The following is a 15,390-nucleotide window of genomic DNA, read 5'->3' as shown; positions in this document are numbered from 1 at the left end:
TCTTTATACTCTATTGGATTTATGTGGCTGAGCTAGTCCTTTTGAATTATTGAAAAACAGATCGTGCAAATTAAGGACTCATAGTTAAAGGATAAAGAGAAGAGAAATCGAGACTTAGAAAGCCATAAAGAAAACTTTTTATTTATGATTAATGAAAGAAGACAATTTGTCTTTACACTACACTGGACTCCCTTTTTATAGAGGCGCCTTACATAAAGACAGTAAGGATAAGATAATGAATCTTATCCTCTTACACACGCATAAAGAAAATAAGATAAGGGTTACACAATTTTACATAAAGACAATAAGGATAAGATAAGGAATCTTATCCTCTTACACACACATAAGGAAAACAAGATAAGGGTTACACACTTTTACATCAAGACAGTAAGGATAAAATAAGGAATCTTATCCTCTTAAACTATTTCAATTATTACATGAAATATGAAGGAGAGAGATTGGGTATTGGGCTGTCTTCATTGCTTCGATTGCCGTCGTAAAAAGTTGGATATCATGGACCAGTGTCATCCTCTAGTGGCTGGAAATCTTGGATAACGGCGTCTTGCTGTTCTGTGGTCAAACTTGGATCATCTAGAGGTGATGGTAGCAAAGGTAAAGTGGACTGTTCAGTAATGGAGTGTTCAGTCTATTGGTTATCAAGTCCATTGTAAGTGCAGACAAGGGGTGTAGAGACATTCATCTTTTCTAAATCATTTCTTAATTGCAGAGTAAGCTTTAATTTCCTTGTTACTGGCGGAGGAGCAACATGTAAGGGCATTTCGATTGTCGTCCAGTATTGACAAATATTTTGGGTGGTATATGTGTCCACTGAGAGCTTAAAATAAGGCATCTGAAGAATATAGATGGCATGGTATCCTGAAGCTTTGGAGTTATTGTCTATGAACAGTTTATTTTCATAAATGATTTTGAGGAGATCATTTTTCCATTGATATGAGGTTTTAAACCAAGTGAGATATTTCCATGGACAAGTCCCCACATCTGTATCAATATTGAAGAAGTATATAAGGTCTATGACTGGAACTTCTATAGCATGATAACAATACTGTGGAAAAATACCATAGAAACCATAGTTCACTTTCGATTTCTGGATGGGTAGGAGAAAAATGGTAGATTAAGCACCAAGGGTAATCTGGATAAAAGAAATTGGTTGGATAGAGAGTGAGAAAGTTTGCTGGATGATTGCTAGATAATGGAACATCATATTTTTGGCAAAACTGTTGACCTGTTTTGTTGTGAGGTTCGTAGGAAGGTTTGGAGGAGAGGGAGATTGTGGAGGCTTTTTTGGTGAGGACGTAAAGGCCATAAAGATTATCAGAAGTTTGGTTGTTGAGGTGAGGAGGACAATAGGTTGAGGTTCTGGTTGTGGCTTTGAGAGTCTATATAGGAAATCTGGGATGAGGTTTTTTGTTCCTTTTATATGCTGGACTTCAAAATCATATTTGCTGAACCATGACTTTAATCTTAATAATTGTGGTTCCGGTAAATTTTTATGGTTGAATTCAAGAATTTTTAGAAATGAAGAGTTATACATCCATACTGAGATGTGGTAGGAGGTTCTTTTTTAGCATTTTTAAAAGATGACATGTGTGGTTGGATAGATGTGGTATGGCATTCCTGACATAGTTGAGTATTTCAAGAAGTTGCTGGATTTGTTTTACAGAGAGATTTTCATCTAGAAAATTATCAAGCTCTTTTGTCAAGTGTGAACCATATGTATATTGGCTGTTCTTAAAATACATTCCAAGAAATTCTATTTCCTGCTGGCTAATAATACTCTTATTTTCTGAAAGCATTATTCCGTACTTATGGATGATAGAAAGGAATTATTTCAGAAGCTGATGATGATCTTCTACCGTTTCTGAGAATAAGAAAATATCATCAATGTAGATTAGGGAAGAATAGAGGATGGGTTCAAAGATTTCTATCATTATTTTTTGGAATAGGGAAGGGGCCGTTTTGAGTCCAACAAGTATGACCGTCCATTGGTATTGGGCATTTGGAATACAAAATGATGTTTTGTACCTTTCTGAAGGATGGATACCTAATTGCCAAAATCCAGCTTTAAGATCAATTTTTGAATAATATTGGGCCTTCTGGATGTGGACTTTTAGGTTCGAGATGCGAGGAAGAGGAAACTTGTTATCTTGTAGGAAGTGATTCAAAGGCTTATAATCAATAACAAGTCTTTCTTTTTTTTAGTTTTTCAGATCTTTTCTCTACATAAAAGGCTTGGTAGGCCCGTTGTGAGGTCGTGGGCTCGATTAGACCTTGTTGTAGAAGGGTCAGGCACTCGGATCTAGCAAGAGCTAGATCTGTAGGAGACATTCCTAGATGAGTGGCCTTAGTAGGATTGATATCCTCGTCTGGGTCCTAATCATCGTGTTTGGATTTTTTGTGTGAACATGGAGAACTGTAGAAGGCTTTTAGAATTAATCTAGGCTTTTCAAGTTTGGGTCTCTGAAACATGGTTCTCCTATTTCTTCTGCATAGTTGCATCTTGGGTAACACTTTGAAGGATCTATATCCCAAATGAAGATGTCAATCCTACTAAGGCCGCTCATCTAGGAATTTCACCTACAGACCTAGCTCTTGCTAGATCTGAGTGCCTGACCCTTCTACAACAAGGTCTAATTGAGCCCATGACCTCACAATAGGCCTGCCAAGCCTTTTATATAGAGAAAAGATGTGAAAAACTAAGAGGAAAAATGTGACAGCTTGGCCTAGAGAGCGGTCCGATGAGGGCGGAAAGTGAACGCCGAGGCAAAAAAAAGATAGGATGCCTGGACAAGGAGCGGCTTCTGGCAGGCTTCTAGGATGGCAGCACTCTAAAGTACGGGGGTACATGAATGAATCTAATTGCACATCGAAATGGGGTAGGGAATGATTGATAACATATATATAAAGAGTTGGAACTAATCACATGAGGCGCCTTTTGGTTGTTTGGCTATGGAGTTATAGGAACTCCAAAGTCAAACGTGCTTGGTTCAGAGAAATTCTAGGATGGGGGACCTCCTGAGAAGTTCTCAAACCCGCCAGAGGGACAAAACCATGAGGACAGTGAGGGTCAAAGTGGACAATATCTTATGTGATCTGGTTTCGGGTCGTTACAAGAAAAGAGACTTGTTATTTATTACAAGCCTTTGAATCACTTCCTGCAAGATAACAAGTTCCTTCTTTCTCGCATCTCGAACCTAAAAGTCTACTTCCAGAAGGCCCAATATTATTCAAAAATTGATCTTAAAGCTGGATTTTGGCAGTTGGGTATCCATCCTTCAAAAAGGTACAAAAACAACCTTTTGTATTCCAAATGCCCAATACCAATGGACGGTCATGCCTTTTGGACTTAAAACGACCTCTTCCCTATTCCAAAAAACAATGATAGAAATGTTTGAACCCATCCTCTATTCTTCCTTAATATACATTGATGATATTCTCTTATTCTCAGAAACGGCAGAAGATCATCATCAGCTTCTGAAACAATTCCTTTCTATCATCCAGAAGTACGGAATAATGCTTTCAGAAAAGAAGAGTATTATTGGCCAGCAAGAAATAGAATTCCTTCAAATGCATTTTAAGAACGGCCAATATACGTATGGTCCACACTTGATAAAAAAGCTTGATAATTTTCTAGACAAGAATCTCTCTGTAAAACAAATCCAGCAATTTTTTGGAATACTCAATCCCCTCCTTGGACAATAGAACAAACATCAGCTGTTAGGAAATTGGCCCAGAATCCTCCACCACTTACTGCCCCATCTATATGACATCTTGTCCTACAGACAGATGCATCAGATCACGCGTGGGGAGCTATTCTTCTTGAAAATCTTAATGACAGAAAAATTGTGTGGGCATACATCAAGACAATTTTCTCTAGCAGAAAAGCATTACCATTCAACGTGTAATGAAATCTTAGTAGTGAAATATGGGATAAAAAGGTTTGAATTCTTTCTGATTGGTCAACACTTCTCAGTACGGATGGATAACTCTTCATTTCCAAAAATTCTTGAATCCAACCAGAAAACTTTACCATAACCACAATTATTAAGGTTAAAGTCAAGGTTTAGCAAATATGATTTTAAAGTCCATATAAAAGGAACAAAAAGCCTCATCCCAGATTTCCTATCCAGACTCTCAAAGCCACAACCAAAACCCTAACCTATTGTTCTCCTCACCTCAACAACCAAATTTCTGATAATCTTTATGGCCTCTACGCCCTCGCCAAAAAAGCCTCCACAGCCTCCTTCTCATCCAGACCTTCCTACGAACCTCACAACAAAACAGGTCAACAGTTTTGCAAAAAATATGATGTTCCATTATTTAGAAATCATCCAGCAGACTTTCTCACTCTCTATCCAACCCAATTTCTTTTATCCAGATTATCTTTGGTGCTTAATCTACCATCTTTCTCCTACCCATCCACAAATCGAACGTGAACTATGGTTTCTATGGTATCTTTCCACAATATGTTATCATGCTATAGAAGTTCCAATGATAGACCTTCTATACTTCTTCAATATTGATACAAATGCGGAAACTTATCCATGAAAATATCTCACTTGGTTCAAAACCTCATATCAATGGAAAAAGGATCTCCTCAAAATTATTCATGAAAGTAAATTGTTCATAGACAATAACTCCAAAGCTTAAGGATACCATGCCATCTATATTCTTCACATGCCTTATTTTAAGCTCTCAATGGACACATTTGTCACCCAAAACATCTGTAAATACTGGAGGACAATCAAAATGCCCTTACATCTTGCTCCTCCGTCAATAACAAGGGAATTAAAGCTTACTCTGCAATTAAAAAATGATCTAGGAAAGATCAACGTCTCTACACCCCTTGTCTGCACTTACAATGGACCTGATAACCAATCGACTGAACACTCCACTACTGAACAATCCACTTTACCTTTTCTACCATCACCTCTGGATGATCCAAGTTTGACCATATAACAACAAGACGCCATTATGCAAGATTCCCAGCCACTAGAGAATGACAGACGATGGCAATCCATGCAATGAAGACAGCCCAGTACCCAATCTCTCTCCTTCATATTTCATGTAATAATTGAAAAGGTGTAAGAGGATAAGATCCCTTATCTTATCCTTACTGTTTTTATATAAAAGTGTGTAATCCTTATCTTGTTTTCTTTATGCGTGTGTAAGAGGATAAGATTCATTATCTTATCCGTATTGTCTTTATGTAAAATTGTGTAACCCTTATCTTATTTTCTTTATGCGTGTGTAAGAGGATAAGATTCCTTATCTTATCCTTACTGTCTTTATGTAAGGCTCCTTTATAAAAAGGGAGTCTCGTGTAGTGTAAAGGCAAGTTGCCTTCTCTCCTTAATCATAAATAAAAAGATTTTCTTTATGGCTTTTTAAGTCTCGATCTATCTTCTCTTGATCCTTTGACTATGAGTCCTTAGTTTGCACGATCTGTTCTTCTATAATTCAAAAGGACTAGCTCGGCCACATAGATCCAATAGAATATAAAGACCATTTATAGTTGAGTTGCCTTCTATTGGTCTTAACTTGAGGATTTACCCTGCCTTGAGCATTCAGTATGAGAATTATTAGAATGAACAGCTCTTAGCTTTCCTCATGATGTCATGACTAGGTTCATGGTGGATGACCTTAATCACTAGTCACTTTTCTTGTAAAGAGATTAAGAAGTATTTTGAGAATATTATAGTAGAAGACAATGTATGACTTATCACTTTCCAAAATTACTAATAATAAATATAATATGAAAAAACTATTATACCTTGAAGATATAAAAAATGCTAACCCATGACATTCCCTTCTTTGAAGTTCTTTTCCAGCCCACGATTTTAATCCGTTGAGGAAACAATATAGTTTGTCTGGCTTTGGGACATCAAAAATTAATGCTGAAAACTTTCACACATATTGAACTTGTGTGTTCTAATTCTGTGAGTTTGCAACAAACATTATATCCTATTCTAGATAGTCCAACTCTTGTTTAAGGTCTTCTAACTAATCCATAATACAAACACTTGCTTGTGTATCTTTAACTTTAGTTCTCCACCAAAGTTTTGCATCCTTAGACAATACATGGGGATTATTCTCAATCGTTGTTTGTCAGAATGATTATTCATCACTTCAAAATATAATTCCCTATCAAAAAGGAAATTGTCTACAGCTTTAGAGTCCCTAATTCCAGTATAGGCTTTTGGTTCAAAAAAATTCACTCAGGAACTTACACGATTAACATTTTATAAGTTACCTGCATTAATAAGCAAATCTACTTTATCATTCATACCTCTTAACTCTTCGCTGAGGTCTTTAGCATCTTTGAAGAACAACACATGGCAATTGCTCCAAAGTGGCCACTTGAGGAAACAAGCTCTCTAGATGGTGTAACTTCTCTTCTAATCCTCTGAAGTCACAAGCATTAACATGCCCCTCGTTGGACAAGGCCTCAATCTCTATTGGCCTATTCTCAGTCCATGAAGATTTGGCTACCACAACCTCAAATAAATCAGCTCTAGCTACTATAACCTTCAACAATTCAGATTTAGCCACTGCTGTGTCCAATAATCTTGATTTAGCCATTGTGGTTTCAAATATTTTTCTCTTAGCCACCATGACCTCATATAATTTGCTCTCGGCCACCACAGCTTTTAACAACTCTCTTTGGGCCACTACAGCCTCAAGTAACTCGCATTTGGCCACCACAACATTAATTAATTCACTTTTCTTTTCGAGCGCCTCAATGCATGTCCTTTTATTATTTTTATATGCATCAACGCATGATGTATGATTCTCAGCCATCAAACAAATTAGCTTTGCCTATCTCAGCGTCAAGAAATTTAATTTTATTTTCAAGCACCTTAATACATGCTTTAGTACTCGACTTTGACATCTTGTCGCGCATATCAAGGTTTACCGATTGCTCTAATATTAAATGTCACGGGCCAACTCAATACTTATAATTTGAGATTGTATCATAATTCGATAAGCCAATTGAAAATATTATAATAAATTTGTTACGCATAATGAACGCATCAAAAATAAATATCTCAACTGACAATATCATACAATATTATTTAAAATATAGCCACGGGCAACATAATAAAAACACATATACAAAATATAATTTAAACTATCTCTATTATTCATAATAATTATAATTAATACAATAATGATAATTTAGCATTACATTCTTAATGCAGGTACGGAGGAGGACCTACAAATGACAGGAACATCATTAACTCGATGTCTAATTAGTTTGACAGTGAATGACTTTCATCGCTAGTCACTTCCCTCGTAAAGAGGTTAAAAAGCACTTTGAGAAATTATAGTAGAAGACATTACAATATTTCACTCAATACTCCTCCAAAATTACAAATAATAAAATATAACATGAAAAGACTATTATACCCCTAAGACATAAGAATGCTAATCCCTGGCATTTGGCACAGTTGATAGAGAGGAGCTAGTAGCTATTCAATTTCAAAAAATTGGGTCTATTTATAAGATAATTATTTTTCGTGTGATTGTTGATAGTTGGAAATCACAGTTCATATCAATTCCAAATTAAAGCTTTTGTGGACAACTCTATTAATTGTAATACAACGATCAATTATCTCTTTTTATTTTTAACATACTACACTATTTTTTTTTAAAAAAAATTACATTTCTCCTTTTAGCATAAAAATTTCTTAAAATACAAAAAAGTAAAATAAAAAAAAATCTCTGTGATATTCTAAAATAAATTACTATTATTATATATATTACTTATACTTATTTCGCTCAATATTTTTTTTATTTCCTTGCATGATTAACTATGCTGCTATAAAAATAAATTTAAAATGATGATTGTTATCTACTAATAGCAAATTATATTATATATAAAACTTTTTACAAGAAGTAATAAATAAACATTTTATTTAAAAAAACAATTCATCAATATCTATAGTAATAATTAAGTATATGGAAAGCAACAACTATAAATAATTGTACCAAGCATAATTATTAATTAACTAACTATCAACAATAGTTATAGGCGACCGGCTCAGGCAATCAAGCCCCTGGTCCTTATAAATATGTAGTTAAAGGATGCCAATGGTCCTGATTCTATAAAGCTGGTGTGGGAGCGTTTAGGTCGCTTCTTATCATTTACCGTAGCTTTATAATTTGACAATTGTACAATAGATTTTATAACTTTTATGCCATATGGATTAAAAAGAAAAGTTTCCAGAAGAGAAAAGAAAAACCATATATAAACTATTTCCTTTGCAGGATCAACATTGTTTAGTCAGAAACTTGCCACTTCTCATCATAGGAAGTCATATTTATTCTAATTACTAATTGCCAATTAAGTAAAATTCATTAAATAATCCCTTCTTCATTTTTCAAAAAAAATCAACATCGAGGATAGTAATTTTGGCCACTTTGGGCTTGATTAGTTTAGAAAAAATAACAAAAATCTCTATATTTTTTTAATTTTTTTTATTCAATTTACAATTATTTTAAATTTTTTATTGTGTTAAAATATCAAAAATACAGTTTTAAAATTTTTTTAAAATTACAGTTTTAATTATTCTTTTAGTTTTCTTTGATTGTTTTTTAGTAAAAAAAATAAAGTATAATTGAAAAAAATTGTAAAACAATGATACCGTAAATTTAAAAAAAAGAGTTAGAAAAACAGTATTTTAAAAAAAATATCTTTTTTTATTAATTTTAGGATATTTTTGAAAAGCTCCTTTATTTTTATTCGCCTAAGTAAAGTTAATCGAATCTATATAAGCTTAACAAATATAAATTACAAAATTAAACTATTTTATAAAAAAAAATTTATAATTAAAAATTATAACATTTTTCATGAGAATCAATGGTCACCAAATTAAACTGATCTCTCCAATATGAAGATATTGCCTTTGTCATCCCTCCCTATCCTCGTGTTATCATCAACATATCTATGTTAATCACATCAAGGATCAAACTTATCATCTGCCATTACAGAGCACCAAATGAAATGTGTGTTTGCATACAAGATTTGAAATTTGTGTAATTTTATTTTCAATTGTAAATATATGACTTTGGACTCAAAATAATAGGAAAATAGCAAATGTTTCAACTAAACTTTAAGGAAATACATTTCCGCACAAGTTTCTGTTTCTTTTTCCCCTCTAATAGGGCTTTCGAATTGACTATCAAAATAAGTTCTTTCATTTACTTTCATGAACCTAAGTCCTGTTTATTAGTTTAGTCAAAATATAATTTTTGAATAAAGAAAACGAAATTTAGATTCATTCATTTGAAATCTCCATTTATCATAACACAACATGAGCATATTCATAGTAGATTGCTTAAAATATGAGAAAGGATACGTGATGTCTAGCCAACCTTCTGGATTGAAGATGCCAAGCAGAAGATCATAATTCTTCCGAAACATATTCATCAACTGTTGATTTTTTAGCAAACAATAGAATATATGTTAGTGCATAAGACAGATGCCTCGAACGTTCAATAGTAATGAATATAAATGTTTTATCTATCAGTTTGGTGTATGTACGGCAACATATTCTAGGAGTAGGTAAGTTCTTTCCCTTTTCTCTTTTTTCAGTCGCAAGTGGAAGTGATTGACTACTGTTAACTGGGTTATGGATAAATTTTAGCATACCTGATCAGGAGTAATAGTTGAGCTGTCATATTTTATTTCAACTCTCTGCAAAACAATGAGCAAATATAGTTGAATCAGAACCTGCAACTTGCATGCATAATGATACTAGCTGACCAGAAAAGCAAGAACAAGAGAGCGAAAGGTAGAGAGAAGAATTTTTAACTGATTTAGATGAAATTTGGAAGGAGGCCTCGATTGTCAGTTGTCCATTCAACAAATTCAATCCTCTGACATTGAACTTTATCACATTAACTGCTTTGCCCTCCATTTTTGCACCATCAAATGTCCAAACTTAGTAAAAGGCAAACACCATCATTCATTTCACAAATTTTGCCAATTATTAGTGGTGATCTTGCAAAAAGAAGCACAGTTTACAAGTTTGCCTGATCACCTGTGTATTATAGGCTATTTATTTGCTTCTGTGGTTAGAAATGTTTTTGCAAATTAAAATTGAGAAGAACAAAACTATACATATTATAAACCAGGAAAAGGAAAACATTAATCTTGCTATAAGAAAGAAAAGGAATCTTATACCTTAGTAACATCAATATTCTGGAACAAGTCCCCCAAGCTGATAAAATCTCTTAATCCTAGCTTTGTTCTCTTTGACCCCAATATGGTAATTGTACTGTACAAAAGTTTCCAGCAACCATCCACCTTCCAAATTCAGATATAAAACTGTAACTAGCTGGTTTTTCCTTTCTCTATGTGTAAACTTATAAAAATCACATATTAGCATCATGGAATTACCTTGTCTAAATTTACAGTAGGATCTGCAGTTGGATTTTGAGATTCTAACAGCTCCACCAAACCATGAATCTCAGACTTCTTTTCAGACTTGACTCCAAAAATCCCTCTGTTAGTTCCTTGTGTCATATTTAAAAAGAAATGCAAACAATTTCAGCACTCATTTCAATTTGCTTACATACTTCATTGGCTAATGCAATGCCCAGAAGAAAATACTGGAAGGCATACCTTGAAGGGCATGGTAAAGGTCTTCTTTAATCTGTGAAACTGTCCTGTTATTTTTTCCGTTCTCTTCTATGTCCTTATTGTCCCCAACTAAACCAGAAGTTTGTTCTGCCACTTTAGTGATATGAATGGGCACAAATCCTTCACCAAATTTTGCATCCCTGGTCCATGGATGAGTGGCTAGTAGTGACCTGTAAGCTGTAGTATGAATCTTTGTGATTCTGGGAATGGCAGGAATTACCTGAGAAGCTGGCTGGACAAGCTTAGTAGCCATGAAATCCAACTAAAAAGATGACAAATGCTGCTTGTATTTTGTTTGAGCCAGAAAGGTGCAGTAGCTGACGGTCATGGCCAAGAAACTGGGATTCCTTTGGTTTTGCTTACTGACAAAATTTGCGTTGTTCGACTCTGTTTGTGTTGGCTCTTTGTCGGTTTCTGCATTCTTCCCTCTTTCTTCAGAAAAAAAATATATTTATGGTAGCAGAGGTACCATAAGTTAATGCAATAAGGTATGGCAAATGGACGAATTTTGATGGAAACCACAGACGTCCTATACCTCGATGTTAGGATAGGATATGTGAAGGATCATGTGGTTGAGAGTCCCCATGAAGAGATAAGAGAAAAAGAATAGTTCCATGTACGTAAGCACATTAAAGGTGGGCAATGTTTCAGCTGTAATAAATAATTAAAAAGAAAAAGAAAAACATGTGAAACCTTGCATCTCCGCAACAGTATTTCACATCCTCAGAGAGTACCAAGAATCAAACACAAGAAAACTCTTGTAATTACTGCAGTTGAGTCGAGAAATCATGGCAGAACAAGAAAAACTTTGGGTTCAGAATGGCCAAAGATTTTCGTTTCCTTTCATTAAAATTTGATAGTTTTCTTTTTGTTCAGATGATATGCATAACGAAGCCACTGGCCATAACTTACAATATAGAATGATACAAGCAATCGATCATCAAATAGCAACTCCAGACCCGTATGAATTCCATTCAGATTAAAATAAGAATTTAAGCAAAGATCAGTAATTTTGTATATAAACAAGAAAACGAGGTATTATTTCAGTTCTGGTATTTCCAGTATGTTTTTCCCATTCATAGTTATCAACTCCCAGATATATGCGAGTTTGAATGGACTGTTGAAAAAAAGTAATTTATGCAGCAGATGTAGATTTTTCAGACTCCTGCTGTTGTTTCCACTGTTCAGGGGTCACAGCTTTCTTTATTGAGAGAGCGTGAATCTGTTTCATCTCCTCTTCCAAAGCAGCATTCACCAATCGATGCCTCTCCAGCAACCTCTTCCCTTCAAATTGTTCGGAAACAATCTCAATTGCAAAACTTGCGCCACACCTGACAATTAATGAAATATCATCAACGTGTATAACAAAGATGAGAAAGATACAAATTTATATTTCAAGTATCAGTGGGCATCAGCAAACTCACCCTCCAGAGGTATCAGTTACTTCCTGAAAATAAGAAATCAGAATTAGTTAACCTGGTCAGATTCAGACAAATATGCATCATGCAAGTCTGCGTGACTGCAAGGATATGACAAAAGTCCATTTTGAACATGCATTTTAGGATGTGCAAAAGAACTCCTATGACACAGCCAAGGTACACAAATCCAATTTTCACCTAACAAGTATAACTCAAAATGGAAAAAAATTTCCATGCACCTTAACTAAAACTGGATTATTCCCTCGATGAATAGAACATTTAAGAAAAGGCTTCTACATAAGTAAAACTTAGCATATGAAATTTATGTTAATAAACCTTTGAAAAGGAAATAAGAAAACCATTGAACCAAACTTGCTAAAATGAATGAAATTGCCCAGAGTCATGACAACAATAAGCCCGCTTATGATTTCCAGGTGGGAAAGTATTACAATAAACTGTAGGGTTAATTTCCCAAAAATAGAATAGTGTGGGACATATTTACATTAGTGGAAATCCTTTGAAAATATAATATTTTGGGCAATACCTTATTAATACTCAGATATAACTGTGTATAAAATCTCCTTCCAAGTAATGACACGATCATTAAAGTAATGGTACATACAAAGTGAGATGATACATTATTCACTCAGAAGAATCACAGGAGAGAAGGAAAGCATATGTATTGTATAAACATAATATCCTTTCAATGCTAAATAGATAGGACCTCTGCAGATCTATGCAACAAGTTGCGAGGGCATCGAGAATATACAGACTCGATCAAGATGTAGGTTATAAAGTATAAACAAATGTCTAAAAGAACATTTCATACTTTGATATGAATAACTCAAATTAATTGGCATTATAAATATGCAAATAAAATAACTCAACATGCGAGTCACACATGCATTCTAAACTATTGAAAAATAAAGTCACCATAGGTCAAAGCAAGGCATCATTCATTCAGCTCCATTCGAATTTGGCTTGGGTGTTTAGTAGCTGAATAAAGAGAATGGAAATGAATAATTACAAACAATAAGGCCTTTGACGATTTTCATGTCCACAAGGTTACATATTAGAAAATTCTATGAAGATGAAAGTTCATTCTCGTTCCTTTTCTTAGTAAGAACATCGATCTTAATTTGGTTTGTCTTCTTTCCTATTTCCTACCTTTAGTTCTCTGAAAATGAAAGAGATACTGGATTCCGACTTCTGAGTTAAAAAGTAATTTTGCCATGCTATTCATAAAGACTAGCTCACGTAAAGGATATTTGGCATTTGCTTCTCCTTCAATATTTCAAAATTTTCAAGCAATCTGAGCTTTACCCCAAAGAGATCTGGCCAATGCTTGGCAAAATGATCGAAACCCCATATGAGCTTTATTCTTTTCCATCCTCTTTTACCAAAACCTCTTTCTTTTATTCTACTTCTCAAAAGTTCATTGACGGTTGAAAAAGAGCAGCATTGATTCTTAGAGACTCAAGGAGAGGCTTCCAAAAGTTGTGATTCCCATATAGAAAGAAGTGTTTCCAATATATCAAACAAAATCAGAAAATCATCCACCCCACCCTGCAAGACCAGGAGCATCTTCCATAGTCACATTGCCACACTTAAGACCTACAAATTCATTTCTCCAAAACTGTGAACCACATAAAACTCCTTCCACTAGTGCCCTGACCATAAATTTGGTAACAAAACCTACAAAAGCTTTCTCTACTACCTTGCACTTTGCAATGAGTCCCTGAATCCTTATTACCATTGTATAGAATGAAACCAAGTCTCATAAAGGATATGAAATGCAAAGCAAATATGCAAGTCATCTTTGTACTCTAGTTTTCCACTTAGATATTCTTACCACAAAATATTAGGGAATCATCTAACAGAAGTTGAAAATACTAGCAAAAGTTTCATCTATAAAAGAGACTAAGAAATCTCAAAAACATTGATTCTAACTGAAACCATATATTGAGACGCATGAAACCTTGCAGTCTGTAGAAAACAATCAACAAAAGGAAGGTGAAAATTGAGGACTACCATCTGCAGTTTTAAAGTTCCTGAGTAAAGAAACATTAACTGATATAAGCACCAAAGATGAGGGAACAAGAGCAACTCCAAATCCAAGCCAACTGTGGAAAATGAAACAGGCCATAGTGGCTTGCAAGTAAACAAACTTGCTTTATCTAGTTATTGGTTTCTGCATGTCATATACATGCTACCCAACTAGTACAGTTATAAGATTTTCATCAATTCTACTGTTTCCAGCATACAACAATGTAGACATCCAGAAAAGGGCACTTTTTATTTTATGTAGTAAGAGTATACTTAATGTTCCTTCAAGTAACACTAACTCTCTCTTCTCCTTATAATCTTTTTGCAAGGATATAACAAAAGAATTACCAGACTCTATCAATAAAAGATTCTACAAACAATAACTCACAATTATTTCAGGCATTCACAACCCTCGGATTCCAAAACGATTCTTTTTTTATAATCATAAGGAACAATATTTTAAAACCCAAAACTAGCCTAAAAAAAGACCCAATTCAATAGATACCACTAGCCGTTCCGAAGTGATAAATCAGGCAAAATCAAAACCAAAAAAAAAAGGAAAAAAAGAACGCAGTTACTCAAATAGCTACCTGAACTATAATAAATAAATAAATAAAATAAACAAATATCACAAATAGAAAAAAATACAAGCACATACAGTGTTATAACAAAGAAGAAGTGGAGAAATTGAAGAGAATCAAAAGGGGGCTTACAAGATGAGAAGGATTTAACTTAGTTTTCAGAGTGGATTCAACTTGTTCCTTTGTCACTCCCATCTTTCTATCTGTCTTGCCAACTCGGTTCTAACTTGCTAACAAGCGCCTTCCAAATTTATATTTGCCGTATTTTTTTGTTTAATGTTTCCTTAATTGGGTGGAATATATACGTCCGGTCGGACTGATCAACAAGGGAGGCCTCATATCATGAATCTCGGAACAAATTCTAGATTCTAGGTACAACACATGCGTCATCTTCTAAGTGCATTTTTTTTTATATAAATTAAATCGCTAGATATTTTTTATTTATATTTATTTATGTACTAAATATTATTATTTAAACATTAAAATTTTATTATTTATTAATTTTATTTTAGTAACAAGATATTTATACTATAATATAAATATTTATATAATAATTTTAGTTTTGACGTTTTTTATTTATTAACCGTAAAGATAATTTATATTATATCTATATTATATATGCCCGTTTAAATAAATTAATAAATATCTATTAATAAATTAATAAAATTATGTTTATAAA

General features: G+C 33.9%; 2 protein-coding genes across 2 annotated transcripts; both read right to left on the bottom strand.

Moving 5' to 3' along the window:
* Nucleotides 1–8,812: 8,812 nt before the first annotated feature.
* LOC8275121 (fibrillin-5, chloroplastic) lies at nucleotides 8,813–11,233 on the bottom strand. The gene is made up of 7 exons (XM_002522153.3): nucleotides 10,649–11,233; nucleotides 10,424–10,539; nucleotides 10,208–10,330; nucleotides 9,837–9,935; nucleotides 9,674–9,718; nucleotides 9,381–9,454; nucleotides 8,813–8,966 (listed from the first exon to the last, which is right to left on the bottom strand). The coding sequence occupies exons 1-7, from the start codon at nucleotides 10,917–10,919 to the stop codon at nucleotides 8,894–8,896; spliced, it is 801 nt and encodes a 266-aa protein (XP_002522199.1). The 5' UTR covers nucleotides 10,920–11,233; the 3' UTR covers nucleotides 8,813–8,893.
* Nucleotides 11,234–11,601: 368 nt separating this feature from the next.
* On the bottom strand, nucleotides 11,602–15,079 carry LOC8275122 (protein BOLA2). The gene is made up of 3 exons (XM_002522154.4): nucleotides 14,844–15,079; nucleotides 12,091–12,113; nucleotides 11,602–11,997 (listed from the first exon to the last, which is right to left on the bottom strand). The coding sequence occupies exons 1-3, from the start codon at nucleotides 14,904–14,906 to the stop codon at nucleotides 11,802–11,804; spliced, it is 282 nt and encodes a 93-aa protein (XP_002522200.1). The 5' UTR covers nucleotides 14,907–15,079; the 3' UTR covers nucleotides 11,602–11,801.
* Nucleotides 15,080–15,390: the final 311 nt, after the last annotated feature.

The sequence above is a fragment of the Ricinus communis genome, chromosome 7, assembly GCF_019578655.1.
Source record: "Ricinus communis isolate WT05 ecotype wild-type chromosome 7, ASM1957865v1, whole genome shotgun sequence".
Taxonomy (NCBI): Eukaryota; Viridiplantae; Streptophyta; class Magnoliopsida; order Malpighiales; family Euphorbiaceae; genus Ricinus; species Ricinus communis.
Note: the sequence above shows the minus strand (reverse complement) of the source record. Positions and strands in the feature narration are given on the sequence as shown.